Source organism: Cetorhinus maximus, chromosome 29 (assembly GCF_964194155.1).
Source record: "Cetorhinus maximus chromosome 29, sCetMax3.hap1.1, whole genome shotgun sequence".
NCBI classification, from domain to species: domain Eukaryota; kingdom Metazoa; phylum Chordata; class Chondrichthyes; order Lamniformes; family Cetorhinidae; genus Cetorhinus; species Cetorhinus maximus.
The window spans coordinates 13,056,047-13,083,270 of NC_135907.1; the positions used below are offsets into that span (position 1 = coordinate 13,056,047).

General features: G+C 44.8%; 2 protein-coding genes across 3 annotated transcripts in view; both read left to right on the top strand.

Annotated features, from left to right (window-relative positions):
- The window catches only part of LOC144669267 (caspase recruitment domain-containing protein 11-like), a 111,643-nt gene extending 98,432 nt beyond the window's left edge, over positions 1–13,211 (top strand). Inside the window, exons 21-23 of one of the 2 annotated variants that reach the window (XM_078531593.1) lie at positions 4,258–4,373; positions 8,060–8,175; positions 11,188–13,211. In XM_078531593.1, the coding sequence (XP_078387719.1) occupies positions 4,258–4,373; positions 8,060–8,175; positions 11,188–11,458 (503 nt within the window). In that variant the 3' untranslated portion in view covers positions 11,459–13,211. Of the gene's footprint in view, positions 1–4,257; positions 4,374–8,059; positions 8,176–11,187 lie in introns of those variants that run through there. The other variant, XR_013573652.1, reaches the window with a different exon arrangement.
- Positions 13,212–23,794: 10,583 nt separating this feature from the next.
- Positions 23,795–27,224, top strand: part of LOC144669270 (guanine nucleotide-binding protein subunit alpha-12-like) — a 41,241-nt gene continuing 37,811 nt past the window's right edge. Inside the window, exons 1-2 of the mRNA XM_078531597.1 lie at positions 23,795–23,853; positions 24,803–25,299. Of these exons, the coding sequence (XP_078387723.1) occupies positions 24,811–25,299 (489 nt within the window). The 5' untranslated portion in view covers positions 23,795–23,853; positions 24,803–24,810. The remainder of the gene's footprint in view (positions 23,854–24,802; positions 25,300–27,224) is intronic.

Genomic DNA, 27,224 nt, shown 5'->3' on the forward strand with positions numbered 1-27,224 from the left:
CTCCTCACCTCAGTCCTAAACGATTAGCTCCTTATCCTGAAACTGTATCTCCTTGTTCTAGTTTCCCCAGACAGGGGAAACAATCTCTCCGTGTCTACCCTGTCAACCCACTTCAGAATCTTGAATATTTCAATGAGATTTTCATTCTTTTAAACTCCAGAAAATATAGACCCAATTTACTCAGCCTCTCATCATAGGACAACTCTCTGATCCCTAGGACCAATCTAGTGAGCCTTGGCTGTACTGCCTCCAATGCAAGTATATCTTCCTTAAATATGGAGACCAAAATTGCACATAGTGTTCTAGATGTGGCCTCACCAAAGCCCCATACAATTGTAGCAAGGCTTCTTTATTCTCGTACTCTACTCCCCTTGCAATAAAGGCCATCATGCCATTTGCTTTTGCAGTTACTTGCTGTCCCCGCATTTCTGTGTTCCTTGTACAAGTATACCCAAGGATCCCTGAACATCAACATTTATAAGTTTCACGTCTTTTAAAAGAATAATCTGCTTTTCTATTCTTATAACCAAAGTGAACAACCACACACTTCCCCACATTATACTCCATCTGCCGTCTTGTTGCCCACTCACTTAACCTGCCTATATCTCCTTGAAGCTTCTTTGTGTCCTCCTCACAGCTTTCATTCCCTCCTAGCTTTGCATCATAAGTAAACTTAAATACATTACTCTCTGACCGTTTCTCCAAATCATTACTATCCATTGCAAATAGCTGAGGCCCCAGCACTGATCCTTGCAGCCTGCCAACTTGAAAATGCCCCTTTAATCCCTACTCTCTGCTTCCTGTCCATCCATGCTAATATATCACCCCCAACTCCATAAGCCCTTATCTTGTGTATTAATCTTCTGTGTGGCACCTTATTGAATGCCTTTTGGAAATCCAAGTACACACTGCATCTACTGGTTCCCGTTATCTACCCGACTAGTTAACACCCTCAAAAAAACTCAATTAATTTGTCAAACAGGATTTCCCTTTCATAAAACCATGTTGATTTGTTCTAATCATACTACGCTTTTCCAAGTGCATTGTTGGGACTTCCTTAATAATAGATTTCAGCACTTTTCTGATGACAGATGTCAGGCTGACTGGCCCTCTTTTCTTGAATAGTGGTGTTACATTTGCTAACTTCCAATCTGCTGGGACCGTTCCAGAATGCAGGGAAATTTGGAAAATTAGAGCCAGCACATCTATTATCTCCGCTACTATCTCTTTTAGAATCCTAAGATATAGTCCATCAGGTACTGGGGATTTGTTGGAATTTAATTCTTTGAGTTTCTCCAATACTTTTTCTCCGCTGATATTAATGACCTTAATTCCCTCGCGCTTATTAGCCCCTAGGTTATCCTCTATTTCTGGTTTGTAACTTGTGTCTTCTACTGTAAAGGCAGGTACAAAATATTTGGTAATTGTTTCTGGTATTTCCTCATTCCCCATGACCATTTCTCATGTCTCTGCTCATAAGGGACCAGAATTATATTGGCTAAAATAAAAGCAAAATACTCTGAAGAAGAGCCATACGGACTCGAAACGTTAACTCTGCTTCTCTCCCCACAGAAGCTGCGTTTTTCCAGCATTTTCTGCTTTTATTTACATTAGCTACTCTCATCCTTTTTATATACTTGTAAAAGCCCTTACATTCCGTTGTTATATTACTGGCTAGTTTACTCTCTATTCTGTTATTTCCCCTTTTTATCAACTTTTTCGTGGCCCAAAGCTTGTTTCTAAAACACTGCCAATTCTCAGCCTTACTACTATTCTTTGCAACATTATGAGCCACTTCTTTTAACCTAATACCATCCTTAACCTCATTAGTAAGCCACGGATGAATTTTTCTCGCTGAGTTTTTGTTTCTCAATGGAATGTATTTTTGCCGAGCATTTTGAATCGTTCTTTAAATGTTTCCTACTGTTAATTTACTATACCTTTTAGTCTGTTTACCCAATCGACTTTACCCAGCTTTTCTGTCATACAGCTGCAGTTGGCTCTATTTTGCTTTAAGATTCTTGTTTATGACAGGAGAGCTATCCCAGCCTCTCCAGCCTCTTCACATTAACTGAAGTCCCTCGTCCCTGGTACCATTCTGAAAAATCTCTTCAGCGCCTACTTAATATCCTTGACTTGATTCCTGACACCCGATCTTGTTTCTTCTCGGAGGGGGGTTGTCGGGACATGGTTCAGGAAAGGTAGTAGTGGCAGATCCCAGAAAAACTTTCAACAAGGCAAATATTTGCGAGAGAGGTTTTTAAAGGATTGGTGAAAGGGAATGTAGTGGAGACTTCTCTCAGAGATCAATGCCGGGGAGGTGAGCTGGATTGCTTCCTTCTGTTCCGTTATCTAGTTACCGACTCCATCCCTCTCCCTGGCAACAGTCTGAAATTAAGCCATTCTGTTTGCAACCTTGCTGCCACATTTGACCTCAAGGTGAGCTCCTGACCTCATATGGCTTCACAAAGAGCACCTATTTCCATCTCCGTAACCTGCTGCTGGATCCCTCATCCGTTCCTTTGTTACCTCCATACTCGACTGTTCCAATGCACTCCTGGCTGGTCTCTCACCTTCCACCCTCATAATCCTGAGGCAATCCAAACTCTGCTGCCCGTGTCTTAAACTTGTGCAGGTTCTGTTCCCCTATCACCCCTGTACTCGCTGACCTACATTGATCGGCTCCTGCTCAAGCAAAGTCTTGATTTTAAAACCCTCATCCTTGTTTTCAAATCCTTCCATTGCCTCACCCTTTCCCTACATCTGTAATCTCCTCCGGCCCCACAACCCTCTAAGATATCTATGCTTCCCTAATTCTGACCTCTTGAGCGTCTAGTTATAATCGCCTCATCATTGGCTGCTTCACCTTCAGCTGCCTAGGTCCGCAGCTCTGGATTTCCCTCCCTACATGTCCCCACCTCTCTACCTTCCTTTCCTCCTTTAGGACACTCTTTGATGAAGCAATTGGCCATCTTGACTAATACCTCCTTATGTGGCTTGGTGTTATATTTTGGTTTACAATGCTTCTGTGAAGCACTTTTGGACATTCTGTAACGTTAACGGTGCTATCTAAATATAAGTTGTTGTTGTTCTGCACCGTAACCTGGGAGATACTTGCATTCATATAGTGCCTTTCCCGACCTCAGGATGTTTCAAATTTCTTTACAGCAAATTACTTTTGAAGTGTTGTCACTAATGTCATGTAGGAAAAATTGCGCTGAGCAAGATCCCACAAGCGGTAAAGGAGTAATGATCGGACAATCTGTTTTTAGGTGTTGATTGAGGGATAAATATTGGTCGGGTCACCAGAGAGAACTCTCCTGCTCATCTTTGACACAGTGCCAATAGTCTACCTGAGGGAGCAGACAGCACCTCTGACAATGCAGCACCACCTTCATACTGCTCTAGGGTCAGCCTATATTATACGCTTAATTGCCTAAATAGAAGTTGAATCCTAGGGAGGGCAGCATGGATTTACTGGAATGATACCGAGACCCCACAGTTTATGAGGAGAGGTTAAACAAACGTGGGTTGTATTTCTAGGAATTTAGAAGGTTAAGGGGTGATTTGACCTAAGTTTTCAAGATACTAAGGGTAACAGATAGGGTATATAAAGAGAGTATTTCTGCTACAGGAATCTAGGACTAAGGGACACAGCCTAAAAATTAGAGGGGGTGAAATTAAGAAGCACTTCTTCACACAAAGTGTGATAGAAGTTTGGAACTCTCTTCTGCAAGTGGCAATTGATACTAGATCAATAGTTAATTTTAAACCTGAGATTGATAGATTTTTGTTAACCAAAGTGTTTTCAAGGGATACGGGGCAAAGGAGGGTATATGGAGTTAGATTGCAGATCAGCCATGATCTCGTTGAATGGCAGAACAGGCTCAGAGGAGATAGTGTGTTTGATGACTGTCACTTTAAGATCAGTTCAACTGGTCATGTGAATTGTTTGTACAAGGGGCTGGCTCCTACAGCCAGCCCCTCACACAGCCATCTTCTTTTTCTTAGGAAGCCCCCTCCCTAGAATTTATTCCCCCCGCGCCGGCCACACATTGGTTGAACAAATCACGTGACCCCACCTGCTCAGTTGAACTGATCTTAAAGTGACAGTCCTCCCAGTGTGCTACCAACTGAGCCACGACTGAAGCTGAAGTATGCGATTCTGTACAGCTTCAAAGTGAGTGGCTCGATGTGAAGGCTCCTCTTTGTCATTCTGTTGCAAATAATAGGAATACTTATGACTTTCTTATCTAGAAATTGTCAGTGAAGAGCAGCTGAAGACGAAGACACGGTTCTCTTTGCAGAAAATCAGGAATCAGGACAAGTATGAGTGTATTACACTTGAAACTATCAGGGACGTTATAGCCAAGGTACAGCTTTTATTTATTTAAGGGGAGGCGGTGGCATAGTGGTATTGTCACCTGACTAGGATTCCAAGGGAATTCTCTGGGGACCTGGGTCCAAATCCCACCAGAGCAGATGGTGAAATTTGAATTCATTAAAAGCCTGATGATGAACACTGTTGTGACGTGGGAGATGATGTGTGCCAGGCAGATCAAACCCACGATCACGCGGCCACGACTGTTTTGCAATTTGTATTTTATTTCGAGACGGGTGCCTTGAATTCAGAAGCAATATGACTACCGTGACTTCAAAGGTCTTTAGAAAACTAAATTAAACATTTATTAACAAAAGAAAAGATTTCAAGCACATACATAGGTTTTCAAATTACTACTGTAATAACTCCTAAAACCCCCTAATTAATCTGGCTCCCAGTTACACCTCTGTTAAAGCAACAGTAAATACAAATAGATTTAAACAGACCCAGGCAAAGCAATGCAACACCCTGGACAGTGAGTTTCAAAATGAGTTTTCTCAGCTTTGGTTCTTGTAGACAGCAACTTGTTGCACAGAGTCTGGAGGATTTTCACACTTGTGTTAGACCTTAATATTCCTTCTCCCTTACGCATAGCCTCATCTCCTTTATACATGTTTTCCCCCTTTTAATGCAAATAGCATTGTTCTGATATGCCTTTGCAACTTTACTTTTCTCATAATATAAATCTCTCTTGGTACTAATTTTATCAGTAGCCTTTGGGAAAAATAAACACACTGTCTGGCTTAGCTTCTTCTGGCTAGGTGTAACATCTTACCATCTCTTTGAAATTCAAACTACTCTAATTTATCTAAAAATGGAGACTTTCCTTACACCTCACATTATAAAACTTCAGCCATGTTTACATGTTTAGCATTTCAAGCCTGGCTTCTTGTTGATAGTTCAAAACCTCCAGACCAGTTGTCTCCAATTCAATTACATCCACCTCCCAACACACACACATACATGCAGAAAAACTAATCCAATCCCCACTATTAACTCATCTTTACAATAAATCACAATAATATTATGAAAATTATTATATTTTTATGACAACACAAAACCATTGTCGATTGTCACTAATGTCCTTCAGGGAAGGGAACCTGCTGTCCTTACCTGGTCTGGCCTACAAGTGACTTCAGACCCACAGCAATGGCTGACCCTTAGATGCACTTTGAACAAGGGCAATTAGGGATGGGAAATAAATGCTGGCCTAGCCAGTGACACCCACATCCCATGAACGAATAATTTAAAAAAAAATTAACATTGGGGGTGTGTGAGGGGACAAGGGGATTGTGAAATAGGAGGGGATGATGGTGAAAGCACTGTTCCAAATTCCACATGATTCCATGATTCTGTGTCTTTTCATAACTGGACAGGGCATTCGGAGTTGGCTTTGTGGGCCCGATGGAGCCCATGCTCTTTGTGAACACAAAGAGTGAAAGGCTGTGGAATTGTCATCAACAGTGCTATATTTTGTGTGCGTGTCCTCTGTCTCTATTGGAGATGTGAAGGACAGAGGGTCAACCTGGAGTTTAGTTCGATGAATTTTGAGGATCAGTGACCTTATGCGTTGAGCCTGCCTGAAATGAGTGGGGTAGAGGCGTGACAGATTTTCCTTGGTGTGTGTGAAGGAGTGGATTTGATGAGCTCTCTGGCCTTTGGTTGTTTCATGTTTTCCTTTCATTATTCATCTAAAAATTAATATTTACTTCTATGTTTGTGTGTCTCATGGACCATATTAGCTTCTGTAATTATGCAATGTTAAAAAAGGAACCAAAGCTGGTAGACGTGTATACAGTGCCTCTCACAACCTCAAGATATCTCAAAGTGCTTTACAACCAATTAGGTACTATTCAACTGCCATCACTGCTGTAATGTAGGAATGGTGGCAGCCAGTTTGTGCACAGCAAGCTCCCACAAACAGCAACGAAATAACTGACCAGATTTTTTTATAAGATATTGTTTAAGGGATAAATATTGGCCAGGACACCAGAACTCTTCAAAATTGTGCCATGGCATCTTCTCCATCCACTTGAGAGAGCACAGATATGACCCAACATCTCATCTCAAAGACAGCACCTCTGGCAGTGCAGCACTCCCTCAGTACCCCACTAAGAGTGTCGACCTAGATTTTGTGCTCAAGTCTCAGGAGGGGGATTTGAACTTGCAACCTTCTAACTCTGAGACAAGTGTGCTACTCTTTGAGGCACAGCTATAATATATCTGAGGGGCACTGTGCGGCCCATATCTACCTCAGTGTTGTCACCTGTGTGTGTACAGCATATATGCAGAGGGACAGTGGTATAGTGGTGATATTACTGGACTAGTAAGCCAGAGGCCCAGAATAATCCTCCAGAGACAAGACTTTAAATGCCATTGTGGCAGCTTGGGGGAAATTAAGTTCAATTAAATAAATCTGTAATAAAAAAGCCAGTCTCAGTGAGACTACCAGATTGTAATAAAAACCCATCTGGTTCACTCATATCCTTTATGGAAGGAAATTTGCCACCTTTATCTGGCCTGGCCTACCTGACACACAGCAACACGGTTGACCCTCCGGAATGGCCTATAAGCTACTTACTAGTTGCTTGCTAGTATAGAACTTGAATATTGCTGAAAAATGAGACGTGCTGTTGAAGCTTTTTGTCTTGCACTCATCAGGACAGATGCCCAAGAATACCAAATCTAAAGAGTGCTGATTGGTTAGCAAGTGGATTCTGGTTGGTACAGATGTTGCCATGGGGAGTGCAGAGGGGAACAGTTAACTCCCAAGCTTCTGTTTAAATTTAACAGGCAGGTCAACTCTGATTGGCCAAGGCATTGCCATGGGGGAACGAACCAGAGAATGGCTGTCCCCCAAACTTTTTGAAAAAGGCTCAATATGTGGATAATATCCTCTTTCTGTTTACAAAGGACAGGGACCTTTGCCTCAGAGTCCACTTGCCAACCAATCATTATTTTCTCTCATGCAGTATAAATTGTTGTTCCCTTTAGCATTGGTATTTTGGTGAATTGGTCCTGATGAGTGCAAGATGAAAAGCTTTGACAGCATGTCTCTTTTCTTTCAGCAATACCCAATTGTATCAAACAGTTCATTGTATCAAACCACAATAGAAATGTTGACTAAGAACCACTGTGGATGTAGCTGCAGCATTTAAAAAGGGCAATGACGGATGGGCATTCAATGCTAATCTTGCCAGTGATGCTCACATCCCTTCTATGGATAAACAAAAATTGTATGACTGCACCTCTAGGTATTGGTCGCTCTACACGTGTGTGCGTGTGCACGATCTGCTTCAACATCTACCCATATGTAAAACGGAGTACTATAAACTGCTGCTGCTGTTTTTCCAGAATGTTTGAGGAGAAATATTTGAGGTGGAAGAATATTGGTCCTTTACTTATTGAGAAACTATGGGGACAACAGCAAAGTTGAATAGAGTAAGAGAAAAGGCAGGATAAGGTTTACCTAAAGAAGAATGAAGTTAATGGGGGAAGTGTAGAGATTGGGATAATTGGACAAGTCGCACAGGCGAGGGGCTGAAAGGCCTCAATTTCCTGATTCTAAAGCAAGGCAGAATATTAAGGTTGGGTTAAACAGGTACAGCAGTATTCCACTCCTGTCCAAGTCAGATATCTTGCTTCTCCAAATTTTAAGTATATCATTTCCTCTCTTAGGACAAACATGGCTTGTTGCCAATAGGAGTGCACTCTGCCAAGGATTTAATCACTGAGAAGATCTACGCCATCATCATTCATATCAAAGTGACCTCAAAAAACATTAAGAAATTAAGGTAATGTCCTAATTGTGGTTGGGGGGGTTGGGTAGTACAGAAGGGATCAGTTATGCCCATTGTGTGAAAGGAGGGAATTCACACCTCCTGGTGGCAGGCTTGGTAATTGCAATTCATAACTTGCCACTGACCCTTCGGAACCATATAAGTCCCCAGGGAGGGGCCCTTGTTCCATGCTGAGGGTATCTGATCTGATTCCTAGGGATGCAGTGGCATCTATTTCATGATATTTTGACCCAAAATGTGGAGTCAATTCCTTAATAATCTTTTGGGACCTCAACCGATTTCCATGTGAGGCTGACCATTGTCAACTTTCCCTTCAAATGTTCTTTACTGACAACCTTCGCACTTTATGTACTAGACGTAGCCAGACAAGCCCTTCGGGCTACTGTAAGCAATATCACAAAGCATTTTGGGAAGAGGAGTTGTTTTCATGTTGGTCAGGGAAATCGATGTGAAGTTTATGCTGCAGTATTTTTTTCATATAATACTAATTGGCCTACACTGTTACAGGAAGAGTCAAAACCGAATTTAGTTTCCAGGTAAAGTGACGTTAGAACAGAGGGTTAGCTGGACCAAGGTGCACAGATGTAGTTCAGTGCTGAAAATCACACATATGGTGCTTATTTTAACATAATATTTTAAATTTATATTGTCATTTATATTTCAAAAGCAAGACTGATAGCAATTTGGAACACACATGAGTGTGGAGCATAGGAATTTTCCTAAGTGCAGGCTGGAGGATCAAAGCTATGGTGCTACAGTGCCACCACTGGTGAGAGGTTGTCATTGCAGCGTGACAATGTTTACATAGGCAGTTACTATTGCAAGTGCAGAATTTATCATGGGAAATGACGAGAGAACTGTGAAACTTGGCAACAGGGAGCAAGGTTTTATAGGCGTAAGAATTTTTAATATATCCTAGATAGATATTATTTTTGTAAACCTACTTAGCAACCACTTGGGTGGGCCATTTGAGGACCCCAGGACATGTGTCCCAGCACTAAGCTCAGAAAAGGAGGGGAGAGCCTTCAGGGGAAGGTTCTGTTTTTACAATTTGAGTCTTTACAGTTTGCCCCAGTAGCCAGTCACCCTTGCTGTTAAGTATACTAGTGGATAAGTTCACTTCAGCTCTGATGTTCACACAGTAGATTTTTATGCTAACAGTCACTGCCTAGACCCACATGTGGAGACTGACTGCCTGGGTGGGGGTTTGGAGGGCTCCTGTTACAGACGGCACCAAGCCCAGAAAGAGCCAGCCCCCTTCACCAGGTGCATGGGAGGAAGCAAGAGGACACCGGAATGGGTAAAAAGTGACTCCTGCTCAGAGACTTTTCCACAGGTGGGCGGCATCTCCTGGTGCCTTGCCCAAGTGACTATTCAACATGTTTTTCATGGGTTGGCAACCTGGGGCTTAAGGACTTCCTAGCTGAGCCTGTCCTATCTTCATCCAATGCCCACACTCTTCAACAGATGTAACTAGACGTTGGCCAAGAGCAGGACCCTTGACTTATTCATCAGCTCCCTCTTGCCTTCAGCACAAGGGCATTGAGGCCACCTAGAGACACCCTGGTCAGCTATCTCAACACGTTTCCAAGATCTTTCCTGATCTCACTCTGTTGGCTTTAAATCAATCAGTCACCACCTCCCAAACACATCTGAAAACATCACATTGAAAGGCATTAGGACTGGTATGAGATGGGTAAAGGTTATTGCTGAAAATAAAAGCTCATGGTGTAAGGGGTAATGTATTAGCATTGGATAGAAGGTTGGCTGCCAGAAAACAGAGAGTATGCATAAATGGGCCATTTTCTGATATGTCGAGTGGAGTCCCGCAGGGGTCTGTGCTGGGGCCTCAGGTTTTTACAATTTACATCAATGACTTACATGAGGGGAGTGAAGACATGGTTGCAGGTGACACAAAGATAGGTAGGAAAGTATGTTGTGAAGAGGACAAAAGGAAGTTGCAGGTGGATATAGATAGGTTGAGTGAGCGGACAAAGATATGGCAGATGGAGTATAATGTGGAAAAATGTAAAGTTGTTCACTTTGGCAGGAAGAATAAAAAAGCAGAGTATTACTTAAACGGAGAACAACTGCAGAATTCCAAGTCGCAGAGGGATCTCGGTGCTCTAGGTGCATGAGTCACAGAAAGTTAGTATGCAGGTACAGCAAGTAATTAAGAAGGCGAACGGAATACTATCCTTTATTACGAGAGGAATTGAACATAAAAGTAAGGATGCTATGTTTCAGTTATACAGGGCCACATCTCAAATATTGTGTACAGTTTTGGTCTCCTTATTTAAGGAAAGATGTAAATGCATCGGAGGTGGTTCAGAGGAGGTTTACTAGATTGATACCTGGAATGAGCGGGTTATCTTACGAGGAAAGGTTGGACAGACTGGGCTTGTTTCCACTGGAGTTTAGAAGAGTGAGGGGTGGCTTGATTGAAGTTTACAAGATCCTGAACAGCGTTGACAAGGTGAATGTGGAGAAAATGTTTCCTCTTGTGGGTGAGTCCAGAACTAGGGGGCACTGTTTTAAAATTAGGTGCCACACTTTTAGGACAGAGATGAGGAGGATTTTTTCTTCTCTGGGAGGGTTGTGCAACTTTGGAACTCTCTGCCTCAGAAGGCGGTGGAGACGGGGTCACTGAATATCTTTAAGGCAGAGGTGGATAGATTCTCAGGTCTGAAGAAGGGTCATACGGACACAATTTAACTCTGTTTCTCTCTCCGCAGATGCTGCTAGACTTGCTGAGTTTTTCCCAGCATTTTCTGCCTTTGTTTCAGATTTTCAGCATCCGCAGTATTTTGCTTTTTATCGTAGATAGATTCTTGTTAGGCGAGGTTATCGGGATTAGATGGGAATGTGGAATTCGAAACACAGACAGATCCGTCATGATCTTAATGAATGGCGGAGCCGGCTTGAGGGGCTGAATGGCCTACTCCTGCTCCTATTTCGTATGTTCACATGCGTGAACGGAACACTTACATCTTGCTTTTCCTTCAGGAAATTAGCTCCAAAGTCCTCCTGCAGCGACGATGAGTTCCTGAAGCTGCACCGCATCGAACAGAAACACCTAGAATCAGTGCCGTGCCTCTCCGCCACTTTAGAGGCCAACACTTGGAACAACATCGAGGAGCTGCAGAAGGTGGTGAAGGAAAGCATCTTCCAGGAACAGAGGAAGATTGTCTGGATAGAGCAGAACAAGTTGTCGCTGGACTCTGAAAGCCCGCCAGTCAACCTGCACAGCCAACCCAATGTTTCAACATGTCTATAGTGGGGAACGGGGGGAGCTATGCGTTGGACACTGCCTTGCGGTGGGGTGGGGTGGGGCGGGGGGAGAAAATAAATCACTCTTGGTTGATCTCAACTCAGTTACAGGTCCAAACCCCCAGCAGAAAGCTGCCCAGAATTGACCTCAAATGAACACCAATCTGACAGTTTTTCCAATTTGGGATTTGGAAAATTCAGAGCTGTGCAGTGAGTTCCAGGGATGGCGCTGAGGTATACTTTTTGGGCAGTGTAGAGGGAGTCCTGTCCTGCATCTGGCCCGTGCGTTGGGAACCCCCTTTAATCACCCCCCGCCCTAACACTAGTGAATAGTATAGCAGGCAGACTTTGTATTATGGTCAGACAGAGGTCAGGCACAAGTTGAACCCTGTATGTAACCGTTATTAATAATAACAGATTATTGGGTTACAGAGGGCAAACTCGAACTTCACTTAAGAAGTTGATGTGAATTTTATGCCGCAGTATTTTTTTCCTATAACACTAATCGACCTACACCGTTACAGGAGGAGTCAAAATCAAATGTAGTTTCCAGTTGAGGTCAGGTTGGAATGGAAGGTTAGCAAGACCAAGATGCACAGATGTAATTCGGTGCCCAGCTGAAAGCCATACATATGGTGCTTATTTTAAATATTATATTTTGAATTTATATTGTCATTTATATTTCAAAAGCAAGACTGACAGCAATTTGGAACACGCACGAGTGTGGAGCATAGGAATTTTCCTAAGTGCAGGCTGTAGAGGATCAAAGCTATGGTGATATAGTGCCACCACTGGTGAAAGGTTGTCATTGCAGTGTGACAATGTTTACATAGGCAGTTACTATTGTAAGTGCAGAATTTATAATGGGAAAAGTCGAGAGAACTGTGAAACTTGGCAACAGGGAGCAAGGTTTTATAGGCGTAAGAATTTTTATTATCTCCCAGGTAGATATTGTTTTTGTTTCTGTCATTCCATTAGAATATTTATCCTATTTTGTATGTACTGACAGTGTTAATGGACTTGTATTTGATGATTATCCAGGTAATCAGCTGCATTTGTGCTTCTATAAGTTTGTTCTGATTGAGATTTTGTGCCATTGATACCCAGGAGTATATTGCGATCAGGAAACGTGCAGTCCAACAAGCAGTAAAACTGCTGCCATGCACTCCAAACCCGAGTACACTTCTTTTTATTTTCCTCTAAACCTTTCTCCCCTTCCATCCTAGGGGTTTTAGTGCCGACTCTTTTCGGTAACACACTTGGCTATTCTTCAGCAGTGAGCTTAGATCGTCAGTGAGTTATTCAGCTGTGTTGGCATCACAGCCAGAGGCTGATCCCATCCTCATCCAATGACCCTCTGGGATAGTTGGATAATATCCCTGACCAACAGTTCGGCTGACTATTTAACTGCATCCACCTATACCCCGGGGTAAGGTTGCTGAAACCAGTTTGATCATCCCAGTTTTTGGCCCAAATGAGAACGACTGCACAAACACAGGCCCAGGATCATGTTTGGGACTCAGTAGCACACCAGGCATTGTGTTTGCTCTTTGTGGCATTGGGATGCATGCTCAGTATATGGAATATAAAATAAAGTTAGACTTCATTGACTATAAGACTACAGAAGTCTCACAGATGGAATTCATTCTGTGTATAAATCATCCAAATCCTCCCGTTGAAACTTGTATTGTAATATAAGCTGTGATATCAGGAGCAAAGTATAAATGTTTACACTGAAATAAATACCTTTTGCTAATTGAGTAACTGTGCCAATTTTATTCGTAGCACTCTCTTCATACCACTTTTATCTCCTTCTTTATTCTACTGTATTTTTTTATTCATTCAGGGGATGTGGGTGTTGCTGGCAACACCAGTATTTATTGCCCATTCCTAATTTCCCTTGATAAGGTGGTGGTGAGCTGCCTTCTTGAACTGCTGCAGTCCATGTGATGTCGGTACACTGACAGTGCTGTTAGGGAGGGAGCTCCAGAATTTTGACCTGGAGACAGTGAAGGAACGGTGATATGTTTCCTAGTCAGGATGGTGAGTGGCTTGGAGGGGAATTTGCAGGTGGTGGTGTTCCCATGCATCTGCTACCCTTGTCCTTCTAGGTGGTAGATTCGCAGATTTGGAGGGTACTGTTGTAGGAGACTTGGTGAGTTGCTGCCATGCATCTTATAGATGGTACACACTGTTGCCACCATGCGCCAGTGGTGGAGGAAGCGAATGTTTAAGGTAGTGGATGGGGTGCTTTGTCCTGGATGATGTTGAGCTCCTTGAGTGTTGTTGGAGCTGCACTCCTTCAGGCAAATGGTGAGTATTCCATCACACTCCTGACTTGTGCTTTGTAGACATTGGGAAAATTTTGGGAGTATATGGTTTCTCGGTGCAAGGGATTTAGGTTACATCTTCATTGTAACGGACAGAGTTATTTGTTTTCTTATTATCCGTGATTGAACTTTTTATATGTGTGAGCTGTGTGTATTTTCTTACCCTCGGCATTGTTTATTCCAATTTAAATAATTTCCAGCAGCAAGCTATTGTGAATGTAAAAATAAAGATCATTCATTCTCACACAGTTGCGCCAGAGGTTTTAACACAACATCATGCCACACATACAATAGATACAGATGAGGGAAAAGAACAATACAATTGCAAGTTGAAATGATTTCAGTTTCTTTTGTAGCAGGCCTGCATTTTGTTAGCTGAATTGACGCTGTAGCTGGAGCTGAGGTCGAATAGAACCAGAGGATTCTCAGTAAGCTGCGAGGTTTCTTGTAGTTGAATTGCCAACTCTCAGGTGGGCTTGAAGATGGAAAAGACTGGTGGGAGATTTTTCTCTCTCTTTCAAGGTACAGCTGTTTCACCTTGGCTGCCTTGTTTTGCAATGGGCTCGTGGGCTTTTCAGGTGGAATCGCGTATGGTGCTTCTCTGGTCAGGATAGCCGTAATTTTATAAGCAGATACAAACATGGTTGCCTTACCCATGTGGCCTATATGAATCCAAAGAGCTTTCCTAAATAAGTCAGTGGGTTGGGCCACCACACATCCTGTGTTGTAGCCTTTCGTGCTTTGTGTATTTTGAGGCAGCCAGGGTCTTTGTGTTTGAGAGGAGGTAGCATCACAATACAATGAAGAAAAGGTCAATGGAACTGGTTCCATATCTGTCTAACACACATTGAGTTTCGATGTCTCCATTATCCATGATGAGGCAGGAAGCCAAATTGTGTATAGACTACCGTAGTCCTTATTTACTCACAGTTCATTTTTAACAAAAGGATTTGTGAGTTTCACAAGTCACTGGGATAGTTCCTATTTTAACGAAGAACTTTCTGGAGTTTCAGGTCTTGTCTGGAGCCGATTTCACCGAAGCCACATGAAGTATCATCAGCCATCTTAAAAACTCACGTCCATTGTAAAAAATACACTTTAACATTTATCACACCTTCAGGTCTGTACTGGTCATGACACAACACAGTACCTTAAAGTAGAATACTGATTCTCACTCATAGAGCTCTGTCATCACTTAACAGGGACTGGTTCATAGAGATACCTCTATCACTGACCAGTCCTCTCTCATTTGGGGAAGGTGATGGTGTACTGGTTATATCAATGGATTAGTAATTCAGGTTAATTCTCTGGAGACATGGATTCAAACTCCCACCACAGCAGCTGGTCAAATTTTAAATTCAATGAATAAAATCTGAAATCGAAAGCTCGTCTTAGTGACCATGGAACTATCATTGATTGTTGTAAAATTGCATCCGGTTCACTCATGTCCTTTAGGGAAGGAAATCTGCCATCTTTACCTGGTCTGGCCTACATGTGACTCCAGACCCCACGGCAATGTGGTTGATCCTTGGCTGCCCTCCGAAATGGCCTGGCAAGTCACTCAGTTCAAGTGCAACGGGGGATGGGCAATGAATACCAGTCTTGCTGGTGACATCCACATCCTACGAAAGGATAAATTAAGTTGTATATGCTGGAGAGTTAAGGTTATTAAGCAAAATTCCTTGTATCTTGCAGCTACAGGCTTTCCAAGATAGACAGGATAGCAATGGGTGACATAAGAACCCTTCTGGTTATCTTAAACTTTTAGCGCCTGAACATTATCTACAAGAAATGGCTATGCAAGGAACTAAGTGATGGGCACAAATTTAGCCATGGGTGATTAAAGGATAGCTTTGTGGTTAGTTTACGAGGGATTCATTAACTATAGAATAGGAAGTTAAGTGGTTAATAAACTTACTCCTTGGAGGATTCGAGAACAGTTAAGCCAGGAAGTCTTGTTTGAGGGAAGTATTGAAGTAAACAACTTGGACTGTTTACATAAGGAGAGACTGGTTTCAACAGGTTCAGGAGCAGATACATCATCAGACATACACCTTTGACGTAGCAGTAAAATAAGGCGTACAAAACCATTTAAATAAATTCTTTAATGGGGCATGGGTGCCACTGGTTAGGCCAGCATTTTTATTGCACCGTCCCTAATTGCCCTTTGCTACTGTGCGTCGGTGGTGGAGGGAGTGAACGTTTGTGGGTGGGGTGTCAATCAAGTGGGTTGCTTTGTCCTGGACGGTGTCAAGCTTCTTGAGTGTTGTTGGAACTGCACTCATCCAGGCAAGTGGGGAGTATTCCATCACACTCCTGACCTGTGCCTTGTAGATGGTGGACAGGCTTTGGGGAGTCAGGAGGTGAGTTACTCATCACAGGATTCCTAGCCTCTGACCTGCTCTTGTAGCCACAGTATTTATATGGTTGGTCCACTTCAGTTTTTGGTCATTGGTAGCCCCCAGGATGTTGATGGTGGGGGATTCAGTAATGGTAATGCCATTGAATCCTGTGGTGAGTAACTCACCTCCTGACTCCCCAAAGCCTGTCCATCATCTACAAGGCACAAGCCAGAAGTGTGATGGAATTCTCTCCACTTGCCTGGATGAGTGCAGTTCCAACACTACCAAGAAGTTTGACCTCATTCAGGGCAAAGCAGTTCGCTTGATCGGCACCCCATCCACCACCGACGCACATTGGCAGCAGTGTGTACCATCTACAAGATGCACTGCAGCAACTCACCAAGGCTCCTTCAACAGCACCTTCCAAACCCACGACCACTACCATCTAGAAGGACAAGGGCAGCATACACATGGGAACACCACCACCTGGAATTTCCCCTCCAAGTCACTCACCATCCTGACTTGGAAATATATCGGCCGTACCTTCACTGTCGCTGGGTCAAAATCCTGGAACTTCCTTCCTAACAGCACAGTGGGTGTACCTACACCACATGGACTGCAGCGGTTCAAGGAGGCAGCTCACCACCACCTTCTCAAGGGCAATTAGGGATGGGCAATAAATGTCGGCCCAGCCAGCGGATGAATTTTAAAAACTCTTCATCGTACCAGGGTTGATCCCCCAGATTGATAATAATGGTGGGGTGGGGGATATGCCGGGACATGAGGTTACAGATCGGGGTTGAGTACAATTCTGCTGCTGCTGAAAGCCCACAGCACCTCATGCATGCCCCGTTTTGAGTTGCTAGATCTGTTTGAAATCTATAACATTTAGCACGGTGGTAGTGCCACACAACAAGATGGAGAGTATCTTCAATGTGAAGACGGGACTTTGTCTCCACAATGACTGTGCGGTGGTCACTCCTACAAATTCTGTCATGGACGGACACATCTGCAACTGGTAGATTGGTGAGGATGAGGTATTCAACAGTTGGAGAGCTTGAAAGGTGTAGAACCTGAAACGTTGCTCACTCAGGGTGGAATCTTCTCTTAGGATATGTGTAAGTTTGGATCCTTGTCGGTCCCTGATCCCACTCCGACTGTCAAGGCGTCCACCTGGGAGAGCTTCCCGGAAGTGGCCAATGAAGAGGGCGCGTCTGAGTCCACTGACTAATTAAGGGAGGCGGGCGGGTCCCTGAGGCTGCAGGCCCAATCAGAGCCCCCGCAGCCTTGGAAATTTGACAGTCTCGTCGGCAGAGTTGGGCACGGCTGCTGTCAGAGGGGAACGCGAGGGGGCCTCCATTTTGAGGCGCTCGCTAATGAGGTTTGGATTTGCTTTCAAAAAAAACTCTGGCTGCGGCCTCGGGATCACCTCTATGTGGGTAGACAGATTGGGCGCCAGCCTCATCTGTGGCCTGCTGATGGCCAAGGCTCTGCTGGGGGTGGGGGTAGGGGTAGTTGCAGGAGGTCTCATGGGGCCCCTCCAGGTCAGCCGCCAGGCACCTGCCAGGCTTGGTCCTCGGTGAGAAGCCTGTCCTGGTCATGTGCCCAGTCAGCTCATACATGTACAGCCAATTATGCAGATTGGCCACCCCACCAGTGCTGGGTGAGCAGCCTCCACTGGTGATGACCCTCCTCCAGGAAGATTGCCCAGAGACCGGATGCATCAGCCCAATGGGCCAACACCAACTTCTCTGAAACTCTTCCCAGCCCAACTTCAAACCCACCCCGAGGATCTGAAAGATTCCTCCCTCTGTATGCAGTTAGATTTATCAACATGCGCTGTAAGTGAATAAAGTCTGTTCCATATATGCCACCATTTTGTGTTTTCTCAGAGCCAGTCACTGTGGACAAGAGACACAAGGAGGCAAACTAACATTTAATGATTAAAAACCTATGCAGCTCCTTCGTCACTGACCCACAGAGCCTCTCCATCACTGACCCACAGAGCCACTCCATCACTGACCCACAGAGCTCCTCCATCACTGACCCACAGAGCCTCTCCATCACTGACCCACAGAGCCTCTCCATCACTGACCCACAGAGCCACTCCATCACTGACCCACAGAGCTCCTCCATCACTGACCCACAGAGCCTCTCCATCACTGACCCACAGAGCCTCTCCATCACTGACCCACAGAGCCTCTCCATCACTGACCCACAGAGCCTCTCCATCACTGGCCCACAGAGCCTCTCCATCACTGACCAACAGAGCCTCTCCATCACTGACCCACAGAGCCTCTCCATCACTGACCCACAGAGCCTCTCCATCACTGACCCACAGAGCCTCTCCATCACTGACCCACAGAGCCTCTCCATCACTGACCCACAGAGCCTCTCCATCACTGACCCACAGAGCCTCTCCATCACTGACCCACAGAGCCTCTCCATCACTGACCCACAGAGCCTCTCCATCACTGACCCACAGAGCCTCTCCATCACTGACCCACAGAGCCTCTCCATCACTGACCCACAGAGTTCCTCCATCACTGACACACAGAGCCCCTCCATCACTGACCCACCGACTCCAGACCCACAGCAATGTGGTTGACTCTTAACTGCCCTCTGAAATGGCCTAGCAAGCCACTCAATTCAAGGACAATTAGGGATGGGCAACAAATGCTGGCCTTGCCAGGGACACCCACATCCCATGAACAGAGAAAACAAAACAAATGCTTGATGCTGGAGCGTGAAGCTATAACCCACCCCAGCGGTTGAAACCCTGGCAGAGTTAACATCACTCTGTGTATTATTAGTGATAAACAGCATGCCTGTGACTTTCACAATCAATTGTTTATTTTAAATTGATTAATGGTTTCATTTTGGATGCATTTGCAGACCAACCTCAGCGTTAAAGCTAAGCGGCTCCCCGAGCATCGCAAACACAATCTTCTGTGCATCATTGAGAGAAGGAATGGCTGGTGCATCATGGACTGGTAATCAGCCTGTTCAAGTCCTCCCACCTCATATTGAACACGGGTCACGCCAAAGAGGTGTGCAGTTTCTCATCAGCTGCGATTTTTCTGATTCTCAGTCTCTTCTGCATCCATTCAACCCAGCGATTCACAAACAGTTCCCCTTGAAAGACTGACAGCAAGTGCAGACTTGCCATTGTTGGCCTGCACTGGCAGAATCGTGGTGTTATAATCGGTGGTGGCAATGTGTTTTTAGGATGGAGGCCAGGAAACTAGCAGTCCAGATCAACTTTTGGGAAAATTGAGAAAAACTGGCAGTGGGAAGTAGAGAAGTATTAACCGATGAGGAGGATATTTCAGAGAGTATTATCAAGGTAAATAGAATACTTGGAAAGTTTGATAGGATTAGAGTAGGCTATAGTGAGTCATGGATGGGGTCAGAGTAGGGGTGAAAGTAAAGCCTAAATCAGGGTTAATGTGCATGTATGGGAATGATTAATAAGGTTGGGGTTAATAAGATTGGTGAACTATAGGCACAGGTTGACAAGTGGAATTATGATATTATTGCTATAACTGAGAACTGGCTCAAGGAACGGTAGGACTGGACGTCAATATTCCTGGGTACAAGGTATTTAGGAGGGACAAAAAAGGAAGGAAAGTAGGTGGGTGGTGGTGGGAGGGTGGAGTAGCAGTGTTGATTAAAGATGGCATTACTGTACTGGAGAGAGAGGATGTTACAGAGGGGTCAAGGACAGAATCTCTGTCTACAGGTTAGGAATGAAAAAGGTGCACTAACATTGATCAGTGTAGTGTACAGGCCGCTAACTAGTGGAAGGGGTGTAGGGAAACAAATTTGCAAAGAAATTACAGAGAAGTGCAAGAATTATAGAGTAGTTATAATGGGGGACTTCAGTTATCCAAATATAGACTGGGATGGGCATAGTGCAAAGGGACAAGAGAGATGAGAGTTCCTGAAATATGTTCAAGGTAATTTTCTGCAGCAGTATGTTTCTGGTCCAATGAGAGGGCAGGCACTGTTGGACCTGGTTCTGGGAATGAGTTGGCTCAAATGGATCAAATATCAGTGGGAGAGCATTTAGGGGGCCATTGTATCATAAGGTCTAGGTTGGCCATAGAAGAGGACAAGGAACAATCCAGAGCAGGGATAACTAATTGGGGGAAAGACAACTTCACTGGGGTGAGAATGCACCTGATTGAGTTGGAATCAAATGTTGGCAGAAAAGACAGTGGCTGAACAATGGGCCACCTTCAAAGAAACAGTGTTGCGGGCAATGTCAAGGTATGTTTCCTTGAAGGGGAAAGGTGGGATAAATAAATCCAGAGCGCCCTGGATGACGAGAGAGATAGGGGTAAAGATGAAAAGGAAGAAGTGAGCGTACAGGTAGAAAATACAATGGAGAATCAGGCTGAATACAGAAGGACCAGAGGGTAAGTGAAAAAACTAATAAGAAAAGGAAGGAGAGAGCGTGAAATGATACTGGCAGCGAACATAAAAGGGAATTCTAAGATCTTCTATAAGCATTTAAATAATAAAAGGGTGGTAAAAGAAAGGGTAGGGCTGATTAGGGATTAAAAAGGAGGCAGGAGAAATAGTGGAGGCGTTAGACAAGTACTTTGCATCTGTCTTTCCAAAGGAGGAAGTTGCTAACCAGGCAAAGGTGAGGGAGGGGGTAGCTGGTATGCTAGGAGAATTTACAATTGAGAAGGAGGAGGTGTTAGAAAGGCTTTCTTTACTTAAAATAGATAAGATACAAGGACCAAATGAGAAGCATCCAAGGGTACTGAGGGAAGTGAGGGTGAAAATTGCAGAGGCACTAGTGATAATCTTCCAATCTTCCTTAGACACAGGGAAGGTGCCAGAGGACTGGAGGATTGCGAATGTTACACCCTTGTTCAAAAAGGAATGCAAGGATAAAGCTAGCAACAACAGACCAGTCAGTTTGACTTAAGTGGTAGGGGAACCTCTGGAAACTATAGTTAGGGACAAAATCAATAGCCACTTAGACAAGTGCAGGATAATTAAGGAAAGCATCAAGGGAAAACCATGTTTAACCAACTTGCTAGGGTTTTTTGGGGAGGTAACAGAAGGTTGATAAGGGCAATGCTGTTGATGTGGTGTATATGGATTTTCAAAAGGGCTTTGATTCAGTGCTGCACAACAAACTTGTGAGCAAAATTCTAGCTCATGGAATAAAAGGGAAAGTAGGCACTTGGATAAGAAATTGGCTGAATGACAGGGAACAGAGAGTCGTGATAAATGGTTGTTTTTCAGATTGGAGGAAGGTTTGTAGTGGAGTTCCCCAGGGGTCAGTGTTGGGACCCTTGCTCTTCCTGATATATATTAATAACCTAGACTGTGGCATGCAGGGAATGATTTCAAAATTTGCAGATGATATGAAGATGTTGTCAACTGTGATGAGGATAGTCTTGACTTCAAAAGAACATAGACATGTTGGTCAATTGGGCAGACAAGTGGCAGATGAGGTTCAATGCAGAGAAATGTGAGGTGATTCATTTTGGCAGGAAGAATATGGAGAGACAGTATGGAATAAAGGCAGAGCCTCTAGAGGAGGTGCAGGAACAGAGGGACCTCGGTGTAGATTTACATAGGTCATTGAAGGTGCCAGGGCATGTTGAGAGAGCAGTGAATAAAGCATACAGTATCTTAGGCTTTATTAATAGGAGCATTGAGTACAAGAGTAAGGAGGTCATGTTGAACTTGAATGAGACACTCGTTAGGCCTCATCTGGAGTACTGCATCTAGTTCAGGGCACCATACTTGAGGAAGGATGTGAAGGCATTGGAGAGAGTACAGAGGAGATTCACAAGAATGATTCTCGGGATGAAGAGCTGTAGTTATGAGGATAGATTGGAGAGGTTGGGACTCTTTTCCTTGGAGAAAAGAAGGCTGAGAGGAGAGTTGATAGAGGTATTCAAGATCCTGAGGGGTATGGATAGAGTAAATAGTGAGAAACTGTTTCCATTCAAGAGAGCATCAAGAACTAGAGGGCACAGATTCAAAATAATTGGAAAAAGGAGTAAATGTGATGGGAGGAAATTTTTTTCACCCAGAGGGTGGTTGGAGTCTGGAATAAACTCCCTGAGAGGGTGGTGGAGGCAGGTTCGATCGAGGCATTCAAAAGGAAATTAGATTGCTACTTGAAAAGAGAGAATGTGCAAGGTTACGGGGATAAGGCAGCGGAGTGGGACTAGGTAGAACGTCCTTTCAGATAGCCAGTGCAGACTCAATGGGCTGAATGGCCTCCTTCTGCACTGCAAAGATTCCGGGATTCTGTGATCTCTTTCAACCTCAGGGGAATAACTGACTCTCAAGTTCTCCTGAGGCTCAAAGTGATGATTGGCTAGAAATGCACTCTAAAGTCGCATGATCTAAAGTCCTAACAACCCATTAGACACAAAGTAGGGAGGTCTTGTGGCACAGTGGGTAGGTTGTGGCACAGTGGGTAGTGTCCCTGCCTCTAAGCCACAAGCACTGGGTTCAAGTCCCACTCCAGGACTTAATGGGTGTGGAAAGTATGTTCATAATGTGACCAAACAGGTTGAGTATCAACCAACACATGCCAATGGCAGGTGGTTAAAGTGGGACAGATTGCTGGCCAGCTATATATTGGAGCCTCCTCTGTCACTATCTGCAGTTCCATGAAAAAGTGCATGTTGCCCCAGCAACCAGGACTCTGAGTTTTTAAAAATTCATTTATGGGATGTGGGCTTCGCTGGCTGGGCCAGCATTTATTATCCATCCCTAATTGCCCCTTGAGAAGGTGGGGGTGAGCTGCCTTCTTGAACTGCTGCAGTCCATGTGGTGTAGGTACACCCACAGCGCTGTCAGGGAGACCCAGCGACAGTGAAGGAACGGCGATATATCTCCAATATTTTTGTAAATGCGAGTGGGCTCTTTCCACTTAGATTAGGAGAGATAAACACAAGAGGACATGGCTTTAGGGTGAAAGGGAAAGGTTTAGGGGGAACATCTTCACTCAGAGAGTGATGAGAGTGTGGAACGAGCTGCCATCTGACGTGGTAAATGCGGGCTCGCTCTTAAGTTTTAAGAATAAATTGGATAGATACATGGATGGGAGAGGTCTGGAGGGTTATGGACGAGGTGCAGGTCAATGGGACTAGCGGAATAATATTTCGGCACAGACTGGAAGGGCCTAATGGCCTGTTTTCTGTGCTGTAGTGTTCTATGGTTCTAAGTCAAGATGGTGAGTGGCTTGGAGGAGAACTTCTAGGTGGTGGTGTTCCCATGTGTCTGCTGCCCTTGTCCTTCTAGATGGTAGCGGTCATGGGTTTGGAAGGTGCTGTCGAAGGAGCCTTGGTGAATTCCTGCAGTGCATCTTGCACAGAGTGAAATGTAACGCACCAGAATCCACACCCACCCTGCAGAATGGGGTATGGCGAGATGATCTGCACTGGCTCTTACAAACTTGGTCTTCACTTCCTGATCCCAGTAGGTGTGTGACTCCCGCCCCCGGGCGATTCTGCCTGTGCATCTCACTGTGTTATTCATAAACACGTAGCAATGCCAAACCCAAAGCTTTATTTCTCTCTCTCTCTCTCTCCCTTCTCTCAAACGACGTCGTTTTGTGCCGATTTTTTGACCTTCCAGCACTGCCCCGGATTCTCAAAAAAGAAAAGATGCAGAAACTGGGTTGAGGAGGAGGATGGGGAAGGGGAATTGCAAAGATGCATATAGCACTGCTGGCGCAGTATAAAGTAAGTTCTGAGCTGGAGGTTCAGCAAAAAAATCGTTTCTGGCGCTTGTTTCCTCTTCCCCCTGGAGGTTGGAGAGGGGAGAGTTTAGCACACACTGGATTGGCAGTTGTTTCGGCTCACCCCTCGCTCACCCAAATGTCATTCCTCGACCACTGAGTCGGCTGGACATTACAGAGGAAGACGAGAGGCGTGCACACCCACACACACAATCCCTTTTGGGGGGGAAAAAAAAAGGAAGAAATGAGACTGTTTAGCCGAATAAGACAGCAGAGGGGGAAATGGCAAACTGATACATTTCAGTCCACTTGATGTACAGTGCCAGAAACATTTGTCTGTCTCTCTCTCTCCCCCTCCCCTGTTTTTGTTCAACTCTGTGAAACTTTTTCTGAAACTCTCCTCTTCTGTCTCCCTCCCCTGTTTTGTTTGTCCAACTCCTGTAAAACTTTTCTGAAACTTTTCTCTCCCCCCACGCCTCCCCTGTTTTGTTTGTCCAACTCCTGTAAAACTTTTCTGAAACTTTTCTCTCCCCCCACGCCTCCCCTGTTTTGTTTGTCCAACTCCTGTAAAACTTTTCTGAAACTTTTCTCTCCCCCCACGCCTCCCCTGTTTTGTTTGTCCAACTCCTGTAAAACTTTTCTGAAACTTTTCTCTCCCCCCACCCTCTCTCTCTCCCCCCTCCCCTGTTTTTGTTCAACTCTGTGAAACTTTTTCTGAAACTCTCCTCTTCTCTCTCCCTCCCCTGTACTCCTGTAAAACTTTTCTGAAACTTTTCTCTCTCTCTCCCCACCCTCCTGTTTTGTTTGTCCAACTCCTGTAAAACTTATCTGAAACTTTTCTCTCTCTCTCCCCCCTCCTGTTTTGTTTGTCCAACTCCTGTAAAACTTTTCTGAAACTTTTCTCTCCCCCCCCCCACTCTCTCCCTCTCTGTCTCTCTCCGGTCTCTGAGCAGAGGGGAGTATGGCTGGGCTGGAGGATGCCTGGGCGAACGGCTGCCTCCCGAATTGCTTCGGCTCGGAGGACGAGCTGGAGATGAGGAGAAGGAGCAAAGGCATCGACCAGATGTTGGCCAAGGAGCGACCTTACTTGAGGAGGATGGTGAAAATCCTGCTGCTGGGAGCCGGCGAGAGCGGCAAGAGCACCTTCCTGAAGCAGATGAGGATTATCCACGGGCAGGACTTCGACCGAAAGAGCCTGGAGGAATTCCGGGACACGATCTATGGGAATGTTATCACGGGGATGCGAGTTCTGGTGGACGCCAGGGAGAAGCTGCGGCTCCCTTGGCGGAACTGGGAGAACGAGAAACATGGGCTGTTCCTGATGACCTTTGAGAACAGTTGCATCGGAGTTGTGGAAGGACATTTCCAGAGGGTTTTGCCAGCTATTCGGACCTTGTGGCAAGACCAGAGCATCAAAGAGGCCTACAGGAGAAGGAATGAGTTCCAGTTGGTAAGTCACTGGATGTTGGGAGGGGCACTATGCTTATTTCCAGGAGTTTGCCCATCATTCTGACCTCCAGGTTCACCCCCTTTCAGTTTTGATGCATGCACCTTCAGACTGAGTGACTGCAATTTTCCACAGAATTGGATTTGAACTGGTGGTTTCTAAACATTCCTTCATGGGATGTGGGCGTCGCTGGCTAGGCCAGGCCAGCATTTACTGCCCATCCCTAATTGCCCCTTGAGAAGGTGGCGGTGAGCCGCCTTCTTGAACCGCTGCAGTCCGTGTGGTGTAGGTACACCCACGGTGCTGTTAGGGAGGAGGTTCCAGGATTTTGACCCAGCGACAGTGAAGGAATGGCGATATATTTCCAAGGTAGCTATCATGTAACCCTCCACTTCCGACATGTGTCCATGACTCAGTTAATGCACAGAATGTTGTGGGTACAAATCCCACTCAAGCATAGTTACTCAGACTCTAACCTGACATTCCAGTTCAGCATTGAGGGAGTGTTGCAAACATCTGCACTATCAGATGAATGTACAAAATTCCATTGTGATATGTGAAGAAGATCAGGGGAATTCTCCTTTCAGTGTTCTGGCCAATATTTATCCCTTAACCAATATCACCAAAACAGATGATCTGGTCATTGTTGTATGGGGAGTTTACTGTGTGCAAATTGGGCCAGCATATTTGCCATTGTCACTGACCCAGCGACAGTGAAGGAACAGCGATACATTTCCAAGTCAGGATGGTGAGTGTCTTGAAAGGGAACTTCCAAGTGGCGGTGTTCCCATGTATCTGCTGCCCTTGTCCTTCTAGATGGTAGAGGTTGTGGGTTTGGAAGGTGCTGTCAAAGGAGGCTTGGTGAGTTGCTGCAGTGCATTTTGTAGATGGTGCACACTGCTGCTGCTGTGCGTCAGTGGTGGAGGGAGTGAATGTTGAAGGTGGTAATGGGGTGCCGATCAAGCGGGCTGCTTTGTCCTGGATGGTGTTGAGCTTTTGAGTTTTGGAGCTGCACTCATCCAGGCAAGTGGAGAGTGTTCCATCACTTTCCTGACTTGTGCCTTGTAGATGGTGGGCAGGCTTTAGGTAGTCAGTATTTATATGGCTGGTCTTGTTAAGTTTCTGGTCAGTAGTAACACCTAGAGTATTGAGAATGGGGATTCAGCAATGGTAATGCCATTGATTATCATGGGGAGGTGGTTAGATTCTCTCTTGTTGAGATGATCATTGCCTGGCACTTGTGTGGCACGTATGTTACTTGCCCCTTATCAGTCCAAGCCTGAATTTCGGGGTCATGCTACATGCAGGCACAGGCTGCTTCAGTATCTGAAGAGTTGAACACTGTATAATCCTCAGCGAACATCCCCACTCCTGATCCTTATGATGGATGAAAGGTCCTTGATGAAGCAGCTGAAGATGGTTGAGCCTAGGGCACTACCCTGAGGAACTACTGCAGCGATGTCCTGGGGCTGAGATAATTGGCCTCTAACTACCATAGATATGAACTGCAGCTCAGTACTGTATCCAGATGAACATGAGTTACAAACCCCTTCCAAAAGGTAAAGCAGTGGATCCTTTAAATTTAAAGACACATCACCCTCAGCTGGAACATTGTAGAGGAATGGTACTGGAAATAAGGAGATTTATGCACGTTATTACGATCCCCTGGAGACTGATAACCTTTTACAAATAGATTTGAATTCCCAGTGCAGAACTTAAAGGTATCGCATGAGAAGATTTAAAGTTTTAAGACTTTTACTGTAAGAAGCAAACTAAAGTCAACATCGAGACTAAACATTACTTAGTTGGCAGCTAATACTTTAAACTACAGAAAATGTAGTGAATGTCTTAACTTGACCGATAACCTCCACGCTGCTCTGCACAGGAGTTCTTGTAGGAAACAATTCACCATCACTTGCAGCTTCCGC